Source organism: Physeter macrocephalus, chromosome 8, assembly GCF_002837175.3.
Source record: "Physeter macrocephalus isolate SW-GA chromosome 8, ASM283717v5, whole genome shotgun sequence".
NCBI lineage: Eukaryota > Metazoa > Chordata > Mammalia > Artiodactyla > Physeteridae > Physeter > Physeter macrocephalus.
In genome coordinates, this window is record NC_041221.1 from 59258246 (window position 1) to 59280382 (window position 22137).

The following is a 22137-nucleotide window of genomic DNA, read 5'->3' on the forward strand; positions in this document are numbered from 1 at the left end:
ACTCATCAAGCAAAAAAGGGAGAAGACGCAAATCAACAGAATTAGAAATGAAAAAGGGGAACACTACATAATGATCAAGGGATCAATCCAAGAAGAAGATATAACAGTGTAAATATTTATGCATCTAACATAGGAGTACCACAATACATAAGGCAGATGCTAACAGCCATAAAAGGGGAAATAGACAGTAATACAATCATAGTACGGAACTTCAACAGTCCACCACTTTCACCAATGGACAGATCACCCAAAATGAAAATAAGAAAACAAGCTTTAAATGATACATTAAACAAGGTGGGCTTAATTGATATTTTTAGGATATTCCATCCAAAAACAACAGAATACATTTTCTTCTCAAGTGCTCATGGAACATTCTCCAGGATAGATCATATCTTGGGTCACAAATCAAGCCTTGGTAAATTTAAGAAAATTGAAATCATATCAAATATTTTTTCTGACCTCAACACTGTGAGACTAGATGTCAATTACAGGAAGAAATCTGTAAAAAATACAAACATATGGAAGCTAAACAATACACTGCTAAGTAACCAAGAGATCACTGAAGAAATCAAAGAGGAAATAAAAAAAATACCTAGAAACAAATGACAATGAAAACACAGCAACCCAAAACCTGTGGGATGCAGCAAAAGCAGTTTTAAGAGGGAAGTTTATAGCAATACAATCCGACCTCAAGAGACTAGAAAAATCTCAAATAAACAACCTAATCTTACACCTAAAGCAATTAGAGAAAGAAGCACAAAAAAACCCTGAAGTTAGCTGAAGGCAAGAAATCATCAAGATCAGAATAAATGAAAAAGAAATGAAGGAAACAGTAGCAAAGATCAATAAAAATAAAAGCTGGTTGTTTGAGAAGATAAAGAAAATTGATAAACCATTAGCCGGACTCATCAAGCAAAAAAGGGAGAAGACGCAAATCAACAGAATTAGAAATGAAAAAGGGGAAGTAACAACTGACAATGCAGAAATACAAAGGATCATGAGAGATTACTACAAGCAACTGTATGCCAATAAAATGGAAAACCTGGAAGAATGGGACACATTCTTAGAAAAGCACACCCTTCCGAGACTGAACCAGGAAGAAATAGAAAATATAAATAGACAATCACAAGCACTAAAACTGAGACTGTGATTAAAAATCTTCCAACAAGCAAAAGCCCAGGACCAGATGGCTTCACAGCCAAATTCTATCAAACACTTAGAGAAGAGCTAACACTTGGGTCACAAATCAAGCCTTGGTAAATTTAAGAAAATTGAAATCATATCAAATATTTTTTCTGACCTCAACACTGTGAGACTAGATGTCAATTACAGGAAGAAATCTGTAAAAAATACAAACATATGGAAGCTAAACAATACACTGCTAAGTAACCAAGAGATCACTGAAGAAATCAAAGAGGAAATAAAAAAAATACCTAGAAACAAATGACAATGAAAACACAGCAACCCAAAACCTGTGGGATGCAGCAAAAGCAGTTTTAAGAGGGAAGTTTATAGCAATACAATCCGACCTCAAGAGACTAGAAAAATCTCAAATAAACAACCTAATCTTACACCTAAAGCAATTAGAGAAAGAAGCACAAAAAAACCCTGAAGTTAGCTGAAGGCAAGAAATCATCAAGATCAGAATAAATGAAAAAGAAATGAAGGAAACAGTAGCAAAGATCAATAAAAATAAAAGCTGGTTGTTTGAGAAGATAAAGAAAATTGATAAACCATTAGCCGGACTCATCAAGCAAAAAAGGGAGAAGACGCAAATCAACAGAATTAGAAATGAAAAAGGGGAAGTAACAACTGACAATGCAGAAATACAAAGGATCATGAGAGATTACTACAAGCAACTGTATGCCAATAAAATGGAAAACCTGGAAGAATGGGACACATTCTTAGAAAAGCACACCCTTCCGAGACTGAACCAGGAAGAAATAGAAAATATAAATAGACAATCACAAGCACTAAAACTGAGACTGTGATTAAAAATCTTCCAACAAGCAAAAGCCCAGGACCAGATGGCTTCACAGCCAAATTCTATCAAACACTTAGAGAAGAGCTAACACCTGTCCTTCTCAAAGTCTTCCAAAATATAGCAGAGGGAGGAACACTCCCAAACTCATTCTACGAGGCCACCATCACCCTGATACCAAAACTAGACGAAGATGTCACAAAAGAAAACTACAGGTCAACATCTCTGATGAACATAAATGCAAAATCCTCAACAAAATACTAGCAGACAGAATCCAACAGCACATTAAAAGGATCATACACCATGATCAAGTGGGTCTTATCCCAGGAATGCAAGGATTCTTCAATATACGCAAATCCGTCAGTGTGTACACCATATTAACAAATTGAGGGATGAAATCCATATGATCATCTCAATAGATGCAGAAAAAGCTTTCGAAAAAATTCAACACCCATTTATGATAAAAACTCTCCGGAAGAGAGGCATAGAAGGAACCTACCTGACCATAATAAAGGCCATATATGACAAACCCACAGCCAACATCGTTCTCAGTGGTGAAAAACTGAAACCATTTCCTCTAAGATCAGGAACAAGACAAGGTTACCCACTCTCACCACTTTTATTCAACATAGTTTTGGAAGTTTTAGCCACAGCAATCAGAGAAGAAAAAGAAATAAGAGGAATCCAAATTGGAAAAGAAGTTAAACTGTCACTGTCTGCAGATGACATGATACTATACATAGAGAATCCAAATGATGCTACCAGAAAACTACTAGAGCTAATCAATAAATTTGGTAGAGTAGCAGGATACAAAATTAATGCACAGAAATCTCTTGCATGCTTATACACTAATTATGAAAAATCAGAAAGAGAAATTAAGGAAACACTCCCATTTACTATTGCAACAAAAAGAATAAAATACCTAGGAATAAACCTACCTAAGGATACAAAAGATCTGTATGCAGAAAACTATAAGACACTGATGAAAGAAGTTAAAGATGATACAAAGGGATGGAGAATTATACTATGTTCTTGGATTGTATGAATCAACATTGTGAAAATGACTGTACTACCCAAAGCAATCTACAGATTCAGTGCAATCCCTATCAAACTACCAATGGCATGTTTCACAGAAGTAGAACAGAAAGTTGCACAATTTGTATGGAAACACAAAAGATCCCGAATAGCCAAAGCAGTCTTGAGAAAGAAAAACAGAGCTGGAGGAATCAGGCTCCTGGACTTCAGACTATACCAGAAAGCTACAGTAATCAAGACAGTATGGTACTGACAGAAAACAGAAATACAGATCAATGGAACAGGGTAGAAAGCCCAGAGATAAACCCACGCACATATGATCACCTTATCTTTGCTAAAGGAGGCAAGAATATACAGTGGAGAAAAGAGCCTCTTCAATAAGTGGTGCTGGGAAAACTGGACCGCTATATGTAAAAGAATGAAATTAGAACACTTCCTAAACCATATACAAAAATAATCTCAAAATGTATTAAAGGCCTAATTGTAAGGTCAGACACTGTAAAACTCTTAGAGGAAAACATAGGAAGAACACTGACATAAATCACAGCAAGATCGTTTTTGACCCACCTCCTAGAGAAATGGAAATAAAAACAAAAATAGACAAATGGGACCTAATGAAGCTTAAAAACTGTTTCACAGCAAAGGAAACCATAAACAAGACCAAAAGACAACCCTCAGAACAGGAGAAAATAGTTGCAAATGAAGCAACTGACAAGTGATTAATCTCCAGAATATACAAGCAGCTCATGCAGCTCAATATCAAAAAAACAGCCCAATCCAAAAATGGGCAGAAGACCTAAATAGACATTTCTCCAGAGAAGATATACAGATTGCTAACAAACACAAGAAAAGATGCTCAACGTCACTAATCATTAGAGAAATGCAAATCAAAACTACAATGAGGTGTCACCTCACGCCGGTCAGAATGGGCATCATCAAAAAATCTACAAACAGTATATGCTGGAGAGGGTGTGGAGAAAAGGGAACCCTCTTGCACTGTTGGTGGAAATGTAAATTGATACAGCCACTATGGAGAACAGTATGGAGGTTCCTTAAAAAACTAAAAATAGAACTACCATATGACCCAGCAGTCCCACTACTGGGCATATACCTTGAGAAAACCATAATTCAGAAAGAGTTGTGTACCACAGTGTTCATTGTAGCACTATTTATAATAGCCAGGGCATGGAAACAACCTAAGTGTCTATCGACATATGAATGGAAAAAGAAGATGTGGCACATTAATACAATGGAATATTTCTCAGCCATAAAAAAACAAAATTGAATTATTTGTAGTGAGGTGGATGGACCTAGAGTCTGTCATACAGAGTGCAGTAAGTTAGAAAGAGAACAAATACCGTATGCCCACACATGTATATGGAATCTAAAAAAAAAATGGTTCTGAAGAACCTTGGGGCAAGAGAGGAATAAAGACAGAGGTAGAGAATGGACTTGAGGACTTGGGGAGGGGGAAGTGTAAGCTGGGACAAAGAGAGAGAGTAGCACTGACATATGTACAGTACCAAATGTAAAATAGATAGCTAGTGGGAAGCAGCTGCATGGCACAGGGAGATCAGCTCGGTGCTCTGTGACCACCTAGAGGGGTGGGATAGGGTGTGTGGGAGGGAGATGCAAGAGGGAGGGGATATGTGGGTATACATACGCATATAGATGATTCACTTTGTTATGCAGCAGAAGCTAACACAATACTAAATCAATCGTACTCGAATAAAGATGTTAAAAAAAATGGCATTAGGAATTTTGAACAAGTAGTTGTTGATCTTCCATGTGAGTAGAGTTCACATAAACTAATTTGTGGATAACATGATGTGATATTTCCAGTAGGATCTCATTCAGTTACAGCTTCTTAAAAAGTAACAAGTTTTGAGTGAGAAAATGCAAATTCACATTTTTAAAATGGAATTAAAATTAGTTCCCTTTAGTAGAGAGCTCTCTAGTATAACTAATGTTAAAGAATTCCCAAAACTTCTAGCCTACAAAGTTAACATTCTTGATTTTTATTTATTTTATTTTTTAAAAAAATAAGTACATGTTTATGGTAAAAAATAAAATGAGGGGGCTTCCCTGGTGGCGCAGTGGTTGAGAATCTGCCTGCCAGTGCAGGGGACACGGGTTCGAGCCCTGGTCTGGGAAGATCCCACATGCCATGGAGCAACTAGGCCCGTGAGCCACTACTACTGAGCCTGTGCGTCTGGAGCCTGTGCCCTGCAACAGGAGAGGCTGTGATAGCGAGAGGCCCGCGCACCGCGATGAAGAGTGGCCCCTGCTCACCGCAACTGGAGAAAGCCCTTGCACAGAAACGAAGACCCAGCACAGACAAAAATAAATAATTAATTAAAATAAAAACAAAACCCTACGTTAAAAAAAAAATAAAATGAGGATTATGAAATAAAAATGAGCAAAAAATTTTTTCCTTTACTTGAACTATTGCACTACTGTAATGGAAAATTAAGTTTATTTGGAATTTTGGGTGGAACTTGGAGGGCGAAAGTTAACAAACATTTAAAAGTTAAATGTTTAATATGTAAACACTTAAAGCTTAGTTTTTATTTGAATTAAAGCAGTGTGTTAACCTGTATTCATAGTGAAAGTAATACAAGTTTAAGAAATCATTTACCCTTTTTAAAAATTTCACTTTTGTGAAATTCATAAGATTAGGTTCAAAACAGTTATTTTGGTTTTTAAATCATGAATCCTATATTGATTTGTTCATTTATGGGAGGGAAATTCTCACATGGATTTTTCCGGTTTTTTTCCATCTGACTTATAGTTTTGTTGTTTATCAAATCTTTCTTTCATCTCTGGAGATCATGATGGTAATTTAGATGAACGATGCTATATGCTGTAGTAATGGTGTTTCTTTGAAATTTGTTACTGTGACTTTCTATAAGCCAACAACTTCTGCTTCTCTAAGTGAGATGGAAATACTATTTCCATTGTCCTGGGACTCTTGTTAGGCTGTTTGAACAGGATTCAGTTTGGTACTGCTTTTTGCAGGCTGTTATTTCAGAGTACATTATGTTTATGGTGGTTTAGTCTACTAACTTTCTATTAAATGAATTCATGGTTAGAACTAAAGTAGTTTACAGTAAGGGTCTGTGGCTTAAAATATCCTTGTGCAACATGGTCTGTATTTCTAATTATTGAGCTTGAAAGAAAATAATAAAGTGACGTTGAATCCAAGGTGTATTTGTATTTTTCAGAGCGTGGTGTCGTATGGGAAGAAACTATTATCTTGCTTCCTGATAATGTTCACTATGTCTTTCTTTCGGCTACTATTCCAAATGCCCGGCAGTTTGCTGAATGGATTTGCCACTTACATAAACAGGTATTTTCTTTCCCTTTTTTGATGTTTTCAATATTTAAAATGTTACAAGTTGGCCTTACTATATCCTGTACTTCGTTCCTGATGCTGCCTAGAACAAAGAAGACATTTTAATGTGAAACTACTTTTTAAATCGAGCAAGCTTATCAAAATCAACCGACTAATTTTTTTATAAGTGAATTTTCTGAGTCGCATCTCAAACCCAATACATCAAAATCTCTGGGAGTAGTAGGGTCTTGGGTTTTGAAATCTTTAACTTTTAAACGCTCCTAAATTGATCATGATGACCTGCCAGGTTTGGAAACTATTAATACAATGAACCACGAGTACACAGTAGAGAATTTTCTCTAAGACCTTGGTACTGGGAAAAAGCTGGGCATTTCCTGAGAGTGTGATTTGATTGTTTTCATGTGAATGCAGACTTCTTACTGACTGTATTTGCTTTTTGCTTTTCTAGTCTAATTTTAGCAGCATTAAAGGACCTTATAACAAGCTTTTGTTCATGTGTACTAAATTCATTCTTGGCTTTATTTTTCTGCCCTTATTTTTCCTTTATACCAGAATGCTGACAAATTTATTTTTTATCCATTTATAAGCTCTCTTATGGTATTCTTGTAACACCCATGTTGCTTCTGCAGCATAGAAACACAGTGGATCTTCTGGAGGAGTTAGATCAACCTGCTGTTTTAGTAAGGCTTTGAAAAGTCTCTGTGGGCTAGAAAAGTTCCATTTTACCTCCGGGAGCATTCTGTGTCCCCATTACTGCTACTATGGAGAAATAGAAGTCTTTAATTATGGCATCACAGGTCTAGGTATGGATCCAAGATCATGTGGAAACTCAAATCATGTATTGATATTTATCCCTGATTAGGGAATTAGTAAAATTGAACTGATGGTAGTATAATTTGATAGACCTCATTTTCCCCCATTTTTCTCTTCCTGACTTAAGGGTTTTTTTAAAAAACTTTTTCTTTTTGAAATGTTGAATTCAAAAGTTTGTCTCCTTAAAGTCTTTTAGGTAGGTCATATACATGGTGTTATTTTGAAGAAATAAAGTATATGGTTAATTACTTTTCTTTGTTTTTACAGCCTTGTCATGTAATTTACACAGATTATCGGCCTACTCCGTTACAGCACTACATTTTTCCAGCAGGGGGAGATGGTCTACACCTTGTGGTTGATGAAAATGTAAGGGAGTAATTATAATTCTTATATCTATAATATCAGACTTTGCTGTTTATACCCATTTTTTTTTTAAACTAGAGAAGAATGGCAGAGATCCGTCTTTTTTCTTAAGTAGTTTTGTGGTCCAGAGTTACTGTTGGTTTTTTGTGTATGTATTTTTATTTCAAAAATTATATTTAAGACTTGTATTTTTTAATGCATGAATTAGATTTCCTTCCTTTTCCAGTATTTTTTAAATGCCTTGAGAATAAGGGGCTCTGGACATGTTTCAGATATCTTATGTTTTGCTTTTCCCACTTATATTATTATATAAAATTATTTATTATTTGAGGAAGCTTTGTTTTGAGGTATGAAAAAATATTTGCATTATGATTAGGTATTAATGAAGTTACACAAAAATTTTGTGATTCCAGGGTGACTTCAGAGAAGATAATTTTAATACTGCGATGCAGGTACTTCGAGATGCTGGTGATTTGGCAAAAGGAGATCAGAAGGGGAGAAAAGGAGGAACAAAAGGTAATTTGGAACTTTGTTTTAAGAGAATTTTACATGTAAATTGTATTTTCAGATTACATATTTTGGGTTTTTTTAATTTAACTTTTTCCCCCTCCGGGCTGTATAAAGATCTAGATAGTGTATGATAAAATTGGATGAATAAAGGTTTAATCTCTTTTTCCTCTATGACATTTACTGAGATATAGTTCATATACAATTCACCCATTAAAGTATACAATTCAACAGTTATTAGTACATTCACAGAATTATGCAGCCGTCACTGCAGTTTTTTTATTGAGATACAATTCACATATCATAGAAGTCACCATTTTTAAGGGTACAGTTAAGTGGATTTTAGTATATTCACAAAATTGTGCAACTGCTATCTAACTCTAGAACATTTTCATTAACTCAACAAGAAACCCCATACCCATTAGCAGTCATTCTTCATTTACTCCCAACCTCTTCCCCACCACCCCTCAGCCTTAGGCAATCACTAATCTACTTTCTATTTCTATTTTCCTTTTCTAGACATTTCATATAAATGTAATCATGATATATGTGGTGTTTTGCACCTTAGCTTGTTTTCAAGGTTCATCCATGTTATAGCATATGTCAGTACTTCATTCTTTTTTATGATCAAATAACATTACATTGTATGATTTTACCACACTTTATTTATTCATTCCTCAGTTGATGAACAGTTAGGTTGTTTTCAACTTTTTGATTGTTGTGACTAATGCTGCTGTAAACATTTGTGTACTACAGGTTTTTGTGTGAACTCAGCAGTTGCTGAGTCATATGATAATTCTATGTTTAACCTTTTCAGTAACTGCCAAGTTATTTTCCAAAGTACATTGTCATCAGAAGGATATGAGGTATCCATTTCCTCCACATCCTTGCCAGTACTTTACTGTAGCCTGTCTATTTGATTATGGTCATCCTAGTACGTATGAAGTCATACCTCAGTGTGGTTTTTATTTACATTTCTCTGTTGGCTAATGAAGATCCTATACTTACTGGCCATTTGTTTATCTTTGGAGAAATATCTATTCAAATCCTTGGCCCATTCAAAAATTACATTGTCTTTTTGTTGTTGAGTTGTAAGGATTCTTTTATACTCTGGATACTAGACCTTTATTAGATATCTGATTTGTAAATATTTTTTTCCATTCTTTGAGTTAGGGTTATCTTTATTGTTGGTGTCTGTTGAAGTACAAAAGTTGTAAATTTTGGTGAAATCCCGTTTATCAGGTTTTTTTTTTCTTTTGTGGCTTATGCTTTTGGTATCATATCTAAGAGTGCTTTGCCTAACCCAACATCATGAAGGTTTACTCCTATATATTTTTTGACAGTTTTATAGTTTTAGATTTTACATTTAAGTCTATAATCCATTTTGAGTTAATTTTTGGATATGGTTTATGTACCTTTTTTGCAGGACCATCAAATGTGTTCAAGATTGTGAAGATGATTATGGAAAGAAACTTTCAACCTGTAATTATTTTCAGTTTTAGTAAGAAAGATTGTGAAGCCTATGCACTTCAAATGACCAAATTAGATTTCAACACAGGTACTATATAATTTCAGTATAGTTTTAATGTTACGTGAAAATTAGTGTAAATATATTTCTAGTAAGACATTTTTGTGTATTGCTAGAATTTGCAGTTCACCTTACAGTTACAGCAGTAGTTACATCACATTTGTAAAAGCTTTAAGGCCCTCAATTTATCATTTCTTTTCCTTTCTTCTGTCTCCTTTTATTGGAAGGTAAGTATAATACATTGTTCTATATAAAACCCAAAGACCCCTAGTAAGAAATATTAGACTCATACATACTTTCTTATACTTCATTGCCATAGCTCTTTGGTTATTGTGGTTTTCTGTCTGATTACTTAAGGTTAGTTTCTTGGTCAGACTACCTTCTGTTATGTTTCATTCTTCTAGAAATCCAAATCTGGAAAACATGCCCCTGTACCTAACTGTGGTATAATTTTTGAATAAAGTAAAATAACTTCTAGCAAATGAATATATTATTCTCATGTATTAACTGTAAATGTAACCGTTTAAAAGTCACACAGCTAGATGGTAGCATAGCCTAGGCAAAAATTGCAGCATGCCAAATACCAGCCCACTTGTCATTCATTTCAGCCTTTTACAAATCTGATACTGTGCAGTGAGAAGTAAATAATATCTTCAGTCATGCAGAATCAAATTTTAGTTGTCTTGTTTTCTTTATCAAGGCACAGAACTAATCCCATGATTTTAAAGCTAATTTTTACTTATCCATAGGTAAAAAATAACAAATGACGGATAACCCATATTCCCTCCTAAAGCCAATAATATTTTATTTTTTTTGACTGAGTGAATTGCTCTACTTAGAAATGTTTTCTTATAACTACCAGTGCTGTATGTGCTTGATGTTGCAGGGTTATATATTGATAAAGTCAACAAATATTTATTGACAAATAGTCACTTTATAAGAAGGCAGTGTAATGGTTAAGAGCACAGGCTTTGGAATTGCTGATGTAACAGTTAATACCAATGCCCATTATTTGCTCTGTGTCTTACTTTCCTTAATAGTGAGTAATAATAATCCCTGTGTCCTGTAATTTTTTGACTTAAGTATTGCATGTAGATACCTAGGGTAGTTACTGTTACTGCTTTTATAAGATAGTACTTTTATTCGTGGACTAACTCTGCTAGATCTGGTTTGAAAGGCAATGAATTTTATTAAATAATTATGTAGAAAATTTGATCTACTTTACCTTCTGCCTATCTAAAATCCTGAGTCTTTACTTTTACTCTTTATAGACTCTTACTCTTTGCAGTGTGTGAAAGTCGTTATCACTGACTCATTTAGATACTTATACACCCTTGGGTTTTCTCTCTTAGATGAAGAAAAGAAGATGGTTGAAGAAGTATTCAGTAATGCAATTGACTGCTTGTCAGATGAAGATAAAAAGCTCCCTCAGGTGTGTGTTTAATGTCATTAAGTAGACTGTGGCTATTAACAGATAGTATATATTCACTTTGTATTTCCTGGATTTGTTACTATATTATATATTGCACTGTTTGCACACTGCAATAAATATGTTGCATTGTGCACTGAAATGATACCTTGATTCTTATTTTGAACTTCTAAGAAGGTGACAAAAGGAAACATTTGCTGCCTTGAAGAAACTTTTCTCTGAAAGCTAGCATGATCTGGAAATTACTGCTTCTGTTCCTAATACTACAAAATTTTTAATGCTAATTTTAAGTCAATGAATTTCTTAATTCATAAGGCTACCAAACAAAACAATAGAGCAAACCTAAGTTTAGTGAGAAATTTGATTTCTACTTTGCTTTAATTAATTAAAGTGTTTTTCTCTTTTGACTATTAGAATTGCCTTAGGAGTTCTAAAATATACTGATGCCTTGTTGTCACTCCAGAGATTCTGATTTAATTGTCTGGTGTGTGTCCTGATCATTAGATCTTTCAGAAACTCCCCTGGTTGTTCTAATGTGCACCCGAAACTGAGAACTAATGCTTTAGCCCAACCTAATACTATATGAAAGTTTTATTTTGTGAAAAGAAAAATTGGAAAGTCATACTCTGCTTACAGATGATTGCTTTGATTTGTGTGAGATTTATAAGACTGCAATTGCATGTTTCTTGGTATTTAAAATGGTATTTAATTTATGAAATCTTATTGTAATTTTTCTTTCTAGCTGAAATATTAGTATCTAAGGGCTGAGCCATGTCTTTATACATACTTGTTATCCTAGCACACTTCTAATAGTAAAATTTAATGGCATTTGATAGTGTTAATGAGAATGTACTCTTCTTCAGTAATTCATTTATTTTTAGATAAAGTACATATTTATATTAAATATGCTTTATAGTTATTTATTTTCTTTTGGTTTGAGTTGACCAGTTTTTTGGTTTTTTTAAAATTTATTTATTTTGGCTGCATTGGGTCTTTGTTGCCGTGCACAGGCCTTCTCTAGTTGTGCCGAGCGGGGGCTCCTCTTCATTGTGGTGCACGGGCTTCTCACTGTGGTGGCCTCTCTTGTTGTGGAGCACGGGCTCTAGGCACGCGGGCTCAGTAGTTGTGGCTCACAGGCTTTAGAGCACAGGCTCAGTAATTGTGGCTCACAGGCCCAGTTGCTCCGCGGCATGTGGGATTTTCCTGCACCAGGGCTCAAACCCATGTCCCCTGAATTGGCAGGCAGATTCTTAAGTACTGTGCCACCAGGGAACTCCTGGCCAGTATTTTTTAAGTTTATTTCATGCAGATGCAAACTTTGCTGTCATAACCTTTAATTTTTTTTAGAGGAGATGAAGTGATGCTGGAAAATTTGAATGAGAAAGCAAAACATTTATAAAGTTTATTTAAACATGCCTTTCATATTAAAGCTAGGACAGAATTATATTGTGTTTTAAGTTTAATAATTTGTGGGAATGTGGGTTTGGTTTCTAGTTTTTCTGGAAAAGTTATATAAAATTTCTTTAAACAGCATTCTTTCTTGATTACCTATTTTTCTTAATTTTGTTAGTTTCACATTTTAAAAGTTCTTTTCCTCACGTCATTTTAAAAATAAAATTGAATCCAATCGTAGGTTGAACATGTACTTCCTCTCTTGAAGAGGGGCATTGGTATTCACCATGGTGGTTTACTTCCTATTTTGAAAGAAACTATAGAAATTCTCTTTTCTGAAGGATTGATAAAGGTATGATTTTATTTTATTTATTATGCCCTAAAATTGTGTTGTGTGAGCAGTTTGAAGGTTATCAAGAACACTGTTTGTAGGCAACTTTTTTTTTTATTGTTATTGTTTTTTAAGTAAGTTGAATGGGATGGCTTAGGTAATGAACTTATTTTTGTATACAGTGTTATACTTCATAAATTTTGGACTATAGGTAAAAGTCATTTGTTTTTATTCCTAGTCTTAAAGTAAGAAATGATATCATTACTGAATACAGTGTAGAATTTTCCAAAAGGTGCTGTTTAATTTTCAGACCTGAAGTTGATACTGTAAGTGGACTCCATTCTGTATACAGATTAAAAGGAGTAGTTTAGAAAAGACCAGGAGAATTGCTGTTTAGACTTATGAAAGAGTTTTTAGGATGTTCTCATTTAAACCAAAGAGAGTCTGATTTAATCTCTAATATTATGTCGACGTCTGTACCCAGTAATGGAATGTTGAAAATCGGAAACAACTCCAAAATATAGTTGTAAGCCTTTATATGACTCATAAAGTATTTTATGTTTAAAAATCACAGATTTGTCATGTGAACTTCAGCACTAACTAAGATATTTAAAAGAAATTTACTCACCCTAAAGACCATACTTGAGGTATTTTAGATAAAGAATTGGTCACTATTTGTACCTGGGTCCTGGTAAGGCCCTGTTTATGTCCTCATATAGATTGCATGTTTTGTTGAGACCCATTTTAAAGAATCTTTTAAGTGATACTTGTGGATTGTAGAATTCAAATAGAATAACTGTACATAAAGTGAAAAATTAAAGACCACCATTGCCCTTCACTTCCTAGAAATATCCACTAGGATACATACAAATAACATTTGATTTAATTTGTAAACAAAAGTGATTATATTACCCATGTTATTCAATTTCGTCATATGCATTACTATTCATTCTTTTTAACAGATGAATAGCATTCTGTTAAGTTGATGAAATAAAGTGTTTTTATATTGTTACCTATTGATGAAAATTTAGATTATTTAACAGTACTTCAGTGACTTAACATGTACACATACCTTTGTGTGCTCTTTGGTAAAGTCTTAGATGTAAACATAAAGTGCCACTGATTTTGATCTCCCCTCAGAGATTTTAAAGGTGTCTCTAAAACCACTGCATCATCAATGAAGAAACCAGGAAATGTGACTGTGTTTAGAAAAATATTCTCCAGCCTAATAATGCTTTGTCCATTAGACCAGTAAATAGACTCTCCAGGTTACCACCACTGGAGTTACAGAAAGAAAGGCTATTTTCCCTGAATTAAAAAATTTCTGGGATGCAAGTGACATTAAATATTATAATATAAATTTACTATAATATACATAATTATATGTAAATTTAATAATTTTGTATATAAAATACTGAAATACACCTAGGATAGCATGTCTTATTTTTGTACAATTTCATTAACAACTAATTTTTAAAATTAATGATTTATTTATACTTAAGTAATTTATTAACGAAACTAGTTTTTCAGTTTAAAATATGTGTTTAATTGTATAATTATTCATTCATTTAGGCCTTATTTGCCACTGAGACTTTTGCTATGGGGATTAACATGCCAGCTAGAACTGTTTTATTTACAAACGCCCGAAAATTTGATGGGAAGGATTTCCGATGGGTAAGTAAAATAATTCATATATTGAAATAACTTTTAGCTTCAGTTGTTTTACCTAAGGTGATTTTGGCTCATGTAGTCTTTGAGATTTTCAGTTCTAAATACTTTAAAACTTGTACCTGAGCTAATATGAGAAGTTCATCAAAGTTAAATTTCAGATCCTTTATATTTCTATCCTTTAGCCAAAAACAAAAACCAAAAACTACTTTAGGTGAAAGAGTTTGGTGATGAGGGATAAGTGTGCAAATGAGTCATGAATGCTTTAATGCATTTAAAATATGTCTAGAATTTTTATTTCTTCAAATTTTAAGTTATTTAAAGCACCTCTACTATAGTGGCTACAGTTGTAGCTCACTGTTTTACTCTTTAGGTTTAAAATAGAGATTTTTTTTTAACAGGTTTGCACATATGTCTTTTCTAAGGCAAAAGTTGGGATCATGAGTGAAATGGTGAATTGGAGTAAAAATAAATCCTTAATCCAGAAGCAAGTAATCGCTTCTTACCAAACTTAAACTGTAGGCCTAGAGCTATGGTAGATACTGAGGATGCTAAATTTAAAACAAAACCAAACTAATCCCTACTGTGAAGAGACTTAGTGCAAGTGGAAGTTTATTTTATGGGCTCTGAGAAGTATGTATAGGAAGAATAGAACACAAGAAAAGAAGTCACTTGTATATAAGTGGTTAGGGAGGCGTCATAGGAAAGGCCTCTGTGTTTTGAAAAGGCCTCAAAAACTTTCTGTAACTTGTGACTTTTTTAAGTCAAAAGAAGACTATTTCATGTAGAATATAATTTTTAATTGCAAAGTGGATAAAGTCTTCCATATGTTTTATATTTTAAGTTAATGTAAATTTTAAAATTCTTCATCATCAGTTGAAAATTACTTAATTCTTTGAATAAAACTGATGCTACAAGAAAATAAATAAGTAAGTTTTTCGTGACTTTACATGCTCCTTGGCATCCAGTGGACCCCAGGGAAGGGTATGTAGTAAAGTGGGTAATTGAATTTAAGAAAACAACCATTTCTTGATGATTCAAGATCCTAATTATGAAATCTAAAAATCATAATGTGTCAAAATGTAACGATGCCCTTGAGCACTGTTGAGATTTTATTGGACTGCCTTTTTGAAATGTTCTTTTCTGATCTTTAAGGTTGGTCCCAGGTCGTTAGGTCTGTTTTTTTTGTTGTTTTTTTTGTTTTGTGGTACACGGGCCTCTCACTGTTGTGGCCTCTCCTGTTGCGGAGCACAGGCTCCGGACGCACAGGCTCAGCGGCCACGGCTCACGGGCCCAGCTGCTCCACGGCATGTGGGATCTTCCCGGACCTAGGCACAAACCCGTGTCCCCTGCATCGGCAGGCGGATTCTCAACCACTGCGCCACCAGAGAAGCCCGTTAGGTCTGTTTTTGATGCTATCAGTAATATGCCTTCTAGTAGCACAGTGGTTTGTAACTCTTCTTGAGTCAAACATTTTTTGAGAGTCTGAACATGCTGGACCCTTTCCACAGGAGAAAAGTACACATGTACTTACAGATAAAACTTTGCCCAGTGTTCAGGTGGTTCAATTTTACCCTGAAAGACTATGCATGGGAGACTTACTAACCTTTCTCCCTTAGGTGGTTCTTAGTGATGAATGGACTCTTCTGAATGCTAAGGACATACACTGAGAAAATAGAAATTGTGCTTTTTGTATGTGTTGATTTTTATATTAATCTCATTTGGAAATTAAGAAAATTTGTTATGATCAAGACAGAATTGGTATTTAATAGAGTTTGGGTCATTGTTTGCTTTCTTAAACTTTCCTGTTTTCCAGAATATCTAGTTCAAAGATATTTTTTATGCCAGTGAATTAGCCAGTATTTCTCTATAGCTATTTGATCATTTTGGAGCTAAAATTTAATTTTGCAACATTATTCTTAAGTGTTTTGCATTTTTGTCTTTTTACTTAAACTTTCCTAAAAGTTCATGTTTTTAATCTTGTTTCATGTCTTGGAATGTGTAGCTTGTGCTTGTGAACTTTATGATAAGAATAATTTTAAGAATATGTTTTTCACCAGGTTTTCTCCTAAACTTTGCATTTTTAATTATGTTCATTCAGATTTCCTCTGGTGAATACATTCAGATGTCTGGTCGTGCTGGAAGGAGGGGAATGGATGACAGAGGAATTGTAATTCTTATGGTAGATGAAAAGATGAGCCCAACAATTGGAAAACAACTACTTAAGGTAATAAGTTAAGCTTCTGTGCCTTCACCAGGAATTTGAGAAACATACTTCAGGACCACATTGAAATTAATTGTGTCAGTTCAAATACCTCTCTGAGTAGATGAGTTAATTTACTAAACTATCTGGGCTTAGGAATGTGAAAGAGGGTAACTGCTCAAATTGCTGATACTTCGTACCCTACTTTCTGTTCTAATAGGAAAAGAGCAAGTCGTGCAGTGGAGGGGATGGAGATCTGCAGAGGGCAGAAATGTTTACTTTGCCCCCCAAATTTGAGATACCTCTATATCTGCCTACTCCACTGCACAAATCGCTTCTCACCTATCAGCGCAGGAAGTAGGGCAGATATTATCAGTATTGAGCACAGTTATCTTCCTATACCTTTGCAAGTCCATATAGTTTAATAAATTAATTCTACAGTCTACCATTCTAATTCATCCTGTTGAGAGATTATAATAGCCCAATAATAAATTTAAATTTATAAGCTTTATTTCAAATTAACCTGTTCATTTTGCTTGCTTAGTATTTGTGTTTTGGATTGTCTAAGATTTTTGTTTTATTTTGAAGAGCTTCTCAAGGAAGTTTGACCTGTCTGATTGCTTTCCTTCTCCTTCTCCATGTATTGATAGTAAGGAATTATTAAGCATATCCATAGAGAACACTGTCAATAAGATAGGAAACTTAACATGAATTAAAATATAAAATTAACTGCCAGCTGATTAGCTACTTAAAATAAATCTTCAAAACATGTTAAGACATACATAGGTCAATATCTCTGAAATATACTGTGTTCAACTTGTAAGACTTAGGAACTGCATGGAGAATTTGAGATATGGTTGTAGGAAGCCTGGTATGCTGAAGCAAAAATAGGTAAAGTTCTTTTTTCTTTTTTTTTTTTTTTTTTTAATGTTTTTATATGAGTAAAGACAAAGCTTATCTGTACATATTCATAGTGATCATATGGTGTCTTATTTTCAGTTTTAAAGATTAACACTTGGAAACCCATCTTTAAGTGTCCATATAACTTTAGTTCTTTGTGGAAGGAAAATGGTCAAGACTGAAAATTTGTGTTATTCTTTTCTTTAAATTATGTCACATATAATAAACACTATTTTTCTTACATTGTACTCTGTGTATGGAAGTAATTGAGTCAGGAGGTAATATTTTAATGGCAGCATCTGGTTCCTTTAGTACAGATTTTTTCATTCCATTTACTTGACATCTCTAGGTTTGTTACCCTGTAAGTGTAAATTTCTATTGTCTTTCATTTCATTTAAAAAGAGTTTTTAAATTTTATTGTGCAAAGAACATTTAACATGAGATCTACCCTCTTAATAAATTATTATGTTGTAAAATATCTTGTTGACTGTTGTATAGCAAATCTCTATTTATCTCACTTGACTGAAACTTGATGCCCTTTAATTAGTAACTTCCCAGTTACTCCTCCTCTCAGTCTCTGACAACTACCATTCTACTCTTTAAGTCCATGAATTTGACTATTTTAGATACCTCATATAAGAGGAATTATGCAGGATTTGTCTTTCTGTGACTAGCTTGTTTCATTTAGCATAATATCCTCAAAGTTCATCCGTGTTGTTACATATTGCAGAATTTTCTTCTTTAAGAGTAAATAGTATTCTGTGTAGTTACAGTCCTCCCTTGGTATTCTCAGGGGATTGGTTCCAAGACCCCCACATATACTAAAATACCAAAATGAGAGGGTGCTCATGTCTCTTACATAAATGGCACAGTATTTGCATATAACCTACGCACATCTTTCATATACTTTAAATCATCTCTAGATTACTTATAGTATGGAACACCATGTAAATGCTATTTAAATAGCTGTAAATACAGTGTATGTAGTTGCCTGTGCTGCATGACACATTCAAGTTTTGCTTTTTGGAACTTTCTGCAATTTTTTTTCCCAAGTATTTTGCAAACCACAGTTCATTGAATCCTCAGGTAGGGAACCCGAGGACACTGGAGAACGGCTGTATAGCCATATATTTTAGCATCAAATTAAGATACTGTAATACTGAAAGAAGGGACTATTAATAATTATATCAATATATCAAGTATAAGTTGGGGTTGTCGTGGGGTCACTTGGATACAATGTTAAAATGCTATGTTGAGTTTAAGGTGATGGAGAATTCAGATAGGTGTATTGTACAGCAGTTTGAATATAGAAGCAGAGCTTGAGGTTGGAAATAAACATTTGCAATATTGAAGCCCCACATTTCTTAAAGGAGGTAATAGTAGAAAATAAAAAGAATAGTAAAAATTTGGTCTGTTTGCAAAATTATGAAGTAGCTGAAGTTGTCTTTCATTCCTCTCTTCCCCAAGAATGTGATTTTCATACTAACTCCACATATCCCTTTGGCCCTATTTTCAAGGAAAGTGGATAAAAATTAAGGTTTTAGGGACTTACTAACTAACCCCGTAGGGTAAATGGCTCTTGATTTTTCAGGAGTTAAGGAATACCACCATTTGAGACTGTTGAAAGTTTTGCTCCTTCTCATAAAATCCTATATTCATACATTTATAGTTCTGAGTGCAATAAGGCTGGCTTATGAACCTCAATTTAAAAGCCTCTGAATACCCTAACAGTATTTGTGTATTTTGCTATGCCATTTAAAGATTTGCATGTTTTGTGACACTTCTAAATATTTCAGCATGTATCTCCCAAGAATTTGGTCATTCTCATTTGGGCACTACATAACCATTTTCAATCTTAGGAAGTATTTGCATTCAGAAAAAAGTATTCCTGGGCTTCCCTGGTGGTGCAGTGGTTAAGAATCTGCCTGCCAGTGCAGGGTACACAGGTTCGAGCCCTGTTACGGGAAGATCCCACATGCCACGGAGCAACTAAGCCCGTGTGCCACAACTACTGAGCCTGCGCTCTAGAGCCCGCGAGCCACAACTGCTGAAGCCCATGCGCCTGCAACCCATGCTCTGCAACAAGAGAAACCATTGCAATGAGAAGCCTGCTCACCACAATGAAGAGTAGCCCCTGCTCCCCTCAAGTAGAGAAAGCCCGCAAGCAGCAACGACCCAACTCAGCCAAAAAAAAATATTAAAAAAAAAAAAAAGAAAGAAAGAAAGTATTCCTAAAGAAACACTGTAAGAAAAGTTTAGATCTCAAGGAAGTATTTTGGTCATAAACCTTGTTGCAAATTAAGGTCACACTATTGTAACTAACCCTTCTTTGGTAATAGCCACAATTAGGAGGAGAAAGAGGAATTACCAAAGTGTTGACAAAGACTGGTCTGTAAATTTTGGGAAAACACTTTGGCAGTTTTATGTCATTTCAGGAAGCTGAAAGTTTCAAAATAACTAATTTTTTCTGAATGTTATTCTGAAATAAATTTAGTGTGCATAGGTTAGGTTATGCTGCAGTAACAAACCTAAATCTCAGTAACTTAAAAGTTTGTTTCTCTTTACTTGTTCATTGCACATTCACGAAGGAGACTATGCTTATTATTGTTTAGGGATTCAAGCTGATAGAGAAACCACCATCTTGAACATTCGCAGTCACTGTGCCAGCAGGGAAAATGTAGCTTTTCACACCAGCAGTTAAATATTTGACCAGGAAGTGATACATCACTGAAACTTATTTGCCCTCCCCACTGAGGGCGAAATGTGTAATCCTGTCAAGTACCTAGAAGGCAGAGAGCTAAACATACTTGGCCAACAGTATTTTAACTGCTACAGTCCTAATTAGTGTTTTTTCCCCCCCTTCACTTTCCCAAAGATCAACTGTTTTATCACTTTGTATTGGTCATTTAAAGGAAAGAACTTAATACATTTCTGTAGTATTCCTTAGTGAAGACTAAACTGTTAAGCAGTTCAGGAGGTTATCAATATTTTTATGAATTTATTTTTAAAATCTACAACATTGACATGTTTTTTTCTCTCAGGGCTCAGCTGATCCTCTAAATAGTGCTTTCCATTTGACCTACAACATGGTTTTGAACTTACTACGAGTAGAAGAAATAAATCCTGAGTACATGTTGGAAAAATCCTTCTACCAGTTTCAGCATTATAGAGCAATTCCAGGAGTAGTAGAGAGTAAGTATAAAATTACCATAACAACCTCATTTAGCTAGGGTAGACCAAATAGCAAAATTACTGTGTTATTGACTGCTTTAGCCATTGGTTTTTTTCTGGTAAGTCAAATCATTATAACCAACTAGAACATTTTAAAATGAAAGAAAACACTATCAGGACATAATTCTATGGTTAATTCAAATTTAGTATAATTTATTGTTGTAGACATATCACATGATAATTCATATTCATGAATAATGATATTCAAAATTAATATAATGCTTTCTAAAGTCCCAAAAGTAAGTGTTCTATTGTAACTATGTTCAAGTAGAATTGTGTATTGTGTGTTGATCCTTATTCTAGAAGATCGTGGCTGATTATCATATAGAACTGATTAAAATCTAAAACAGAAGCAAAGATTTAAAATTCTGGTTTGGGTAAATCTTGTAAAAATAATGCATAGTTGTAAAGAAAAAAACCCCAAAATTTGGCAAAAGATACAAAGGAAATTTAAGACCATTTGTAATCTCACACAGACAGCCACACAACCACTGCTAACACTTCATGGTTCTTCCATCTTTTTTATTTTTCATACATATTTTTCGTAGTTTTTTCAAAGTCGGGATTAACAATGTTTTGGTAATAACAATGTTATTATAGTTGATATCATTTGTTAAACACTTATCATACGCCTAGCCTTGTGTTAAATGCTTTACATTCACTAACTCACTGATTCTGGCTTTTTTAAATTTAATTTCAATTCTTTGAAAGTATGGTTTTTAATAACTGCATAATATTTTCATTTTATGAATGTACTATGATTTATTTAACAATAAAGGCAAATTTGAGATATCTTTCTATCACAAGTGGATAGGATACTACCACTCAATTTTTTTTTTTTTTTTTTTTTTTTTTGCGGTACGCGGGCCTCTCACCGCTGTGGCCTCTCCCATTGCGGAGCACAGGCTCCGGACGCACAGGCTCAGTGGCCATGGCTCGCGGGCCCAGCCGCTCCGCGGCATGTGGGATCCTCCTGGACCGGGGCATGAACCCGTATCCCCTGCATCGGCAGGCGGACTGTCAACCACTGTGCCACCAGGGAAGCCCCCTACCACTCAATTTTATGCACCTGAAAGTAAATGAAGTGTAATAATATACCTTAAAAAAATGAAAAGTCTTGGAACATCCAAGTAAGTTAAATTCTCATTTTTTTTTTTACCCTTACCTGGATGACATCATAATTATTTCCTCCTAATTTCTTCAGTCTTAATTAAGAGAGCTTCTTCATTACAAACTTTAGAGCTGGAAGAAGCTTTGGCATCATTTTACAGATATAAAAAAATAAGGCATAAGAGAAGTTAAGTCTGTATATAAGGTTACACATTTGATTGATGGCAGGTTTGACTTGGACTCCTGTTCCTAACTAACCCATGCTGTTTTTATTAAAGTGTGGGTCATTCC

General features: G+C 34.4%; 1 protein-coding gene across 2 annotated transcripts in view; it reads left to right on the plus strand.

The window, feature by feature from the left end:
• The window catches only part of MTREX (Mtr4 exosome RNA helicase), a 134509-nt gene that overhangs the window by 38291 nt on the left and 74081 nt on the right, over positions 1-22137 (plus strand). For both annotated transcript variants that reach the window (XM_024130240.2, XM_024130274.2), the window contains 9 exons: positions 6241-6365; positions 7452-7550; positions 7961-8063; positions 9481-9612; positions 10935-11014; positions 12645-12755; positions 14307-14408; positions 16504-16629; positions 20547-20697. In XM_024130240.2, coding sequence (XP_023986008.1) covers positions 6241-6365; positions 7452-7550; positions 7961-8063; positions 9481-9612; positions 10935-11014; positions 12645-12755; positions 14307-14408; positions 16504-16629; positions 20547-20697 — 1029 coding nt within the window. The remainder of the gene's footprint in view (positions 1-6240; positions 6366-7451; positions 7551-7960; positions 8064-9480; positions 9613-10934; positions 11015-12644; positions 12756-14306; positions 14409-16503; positions 16630-20546; positions 20698-22137) is intronic.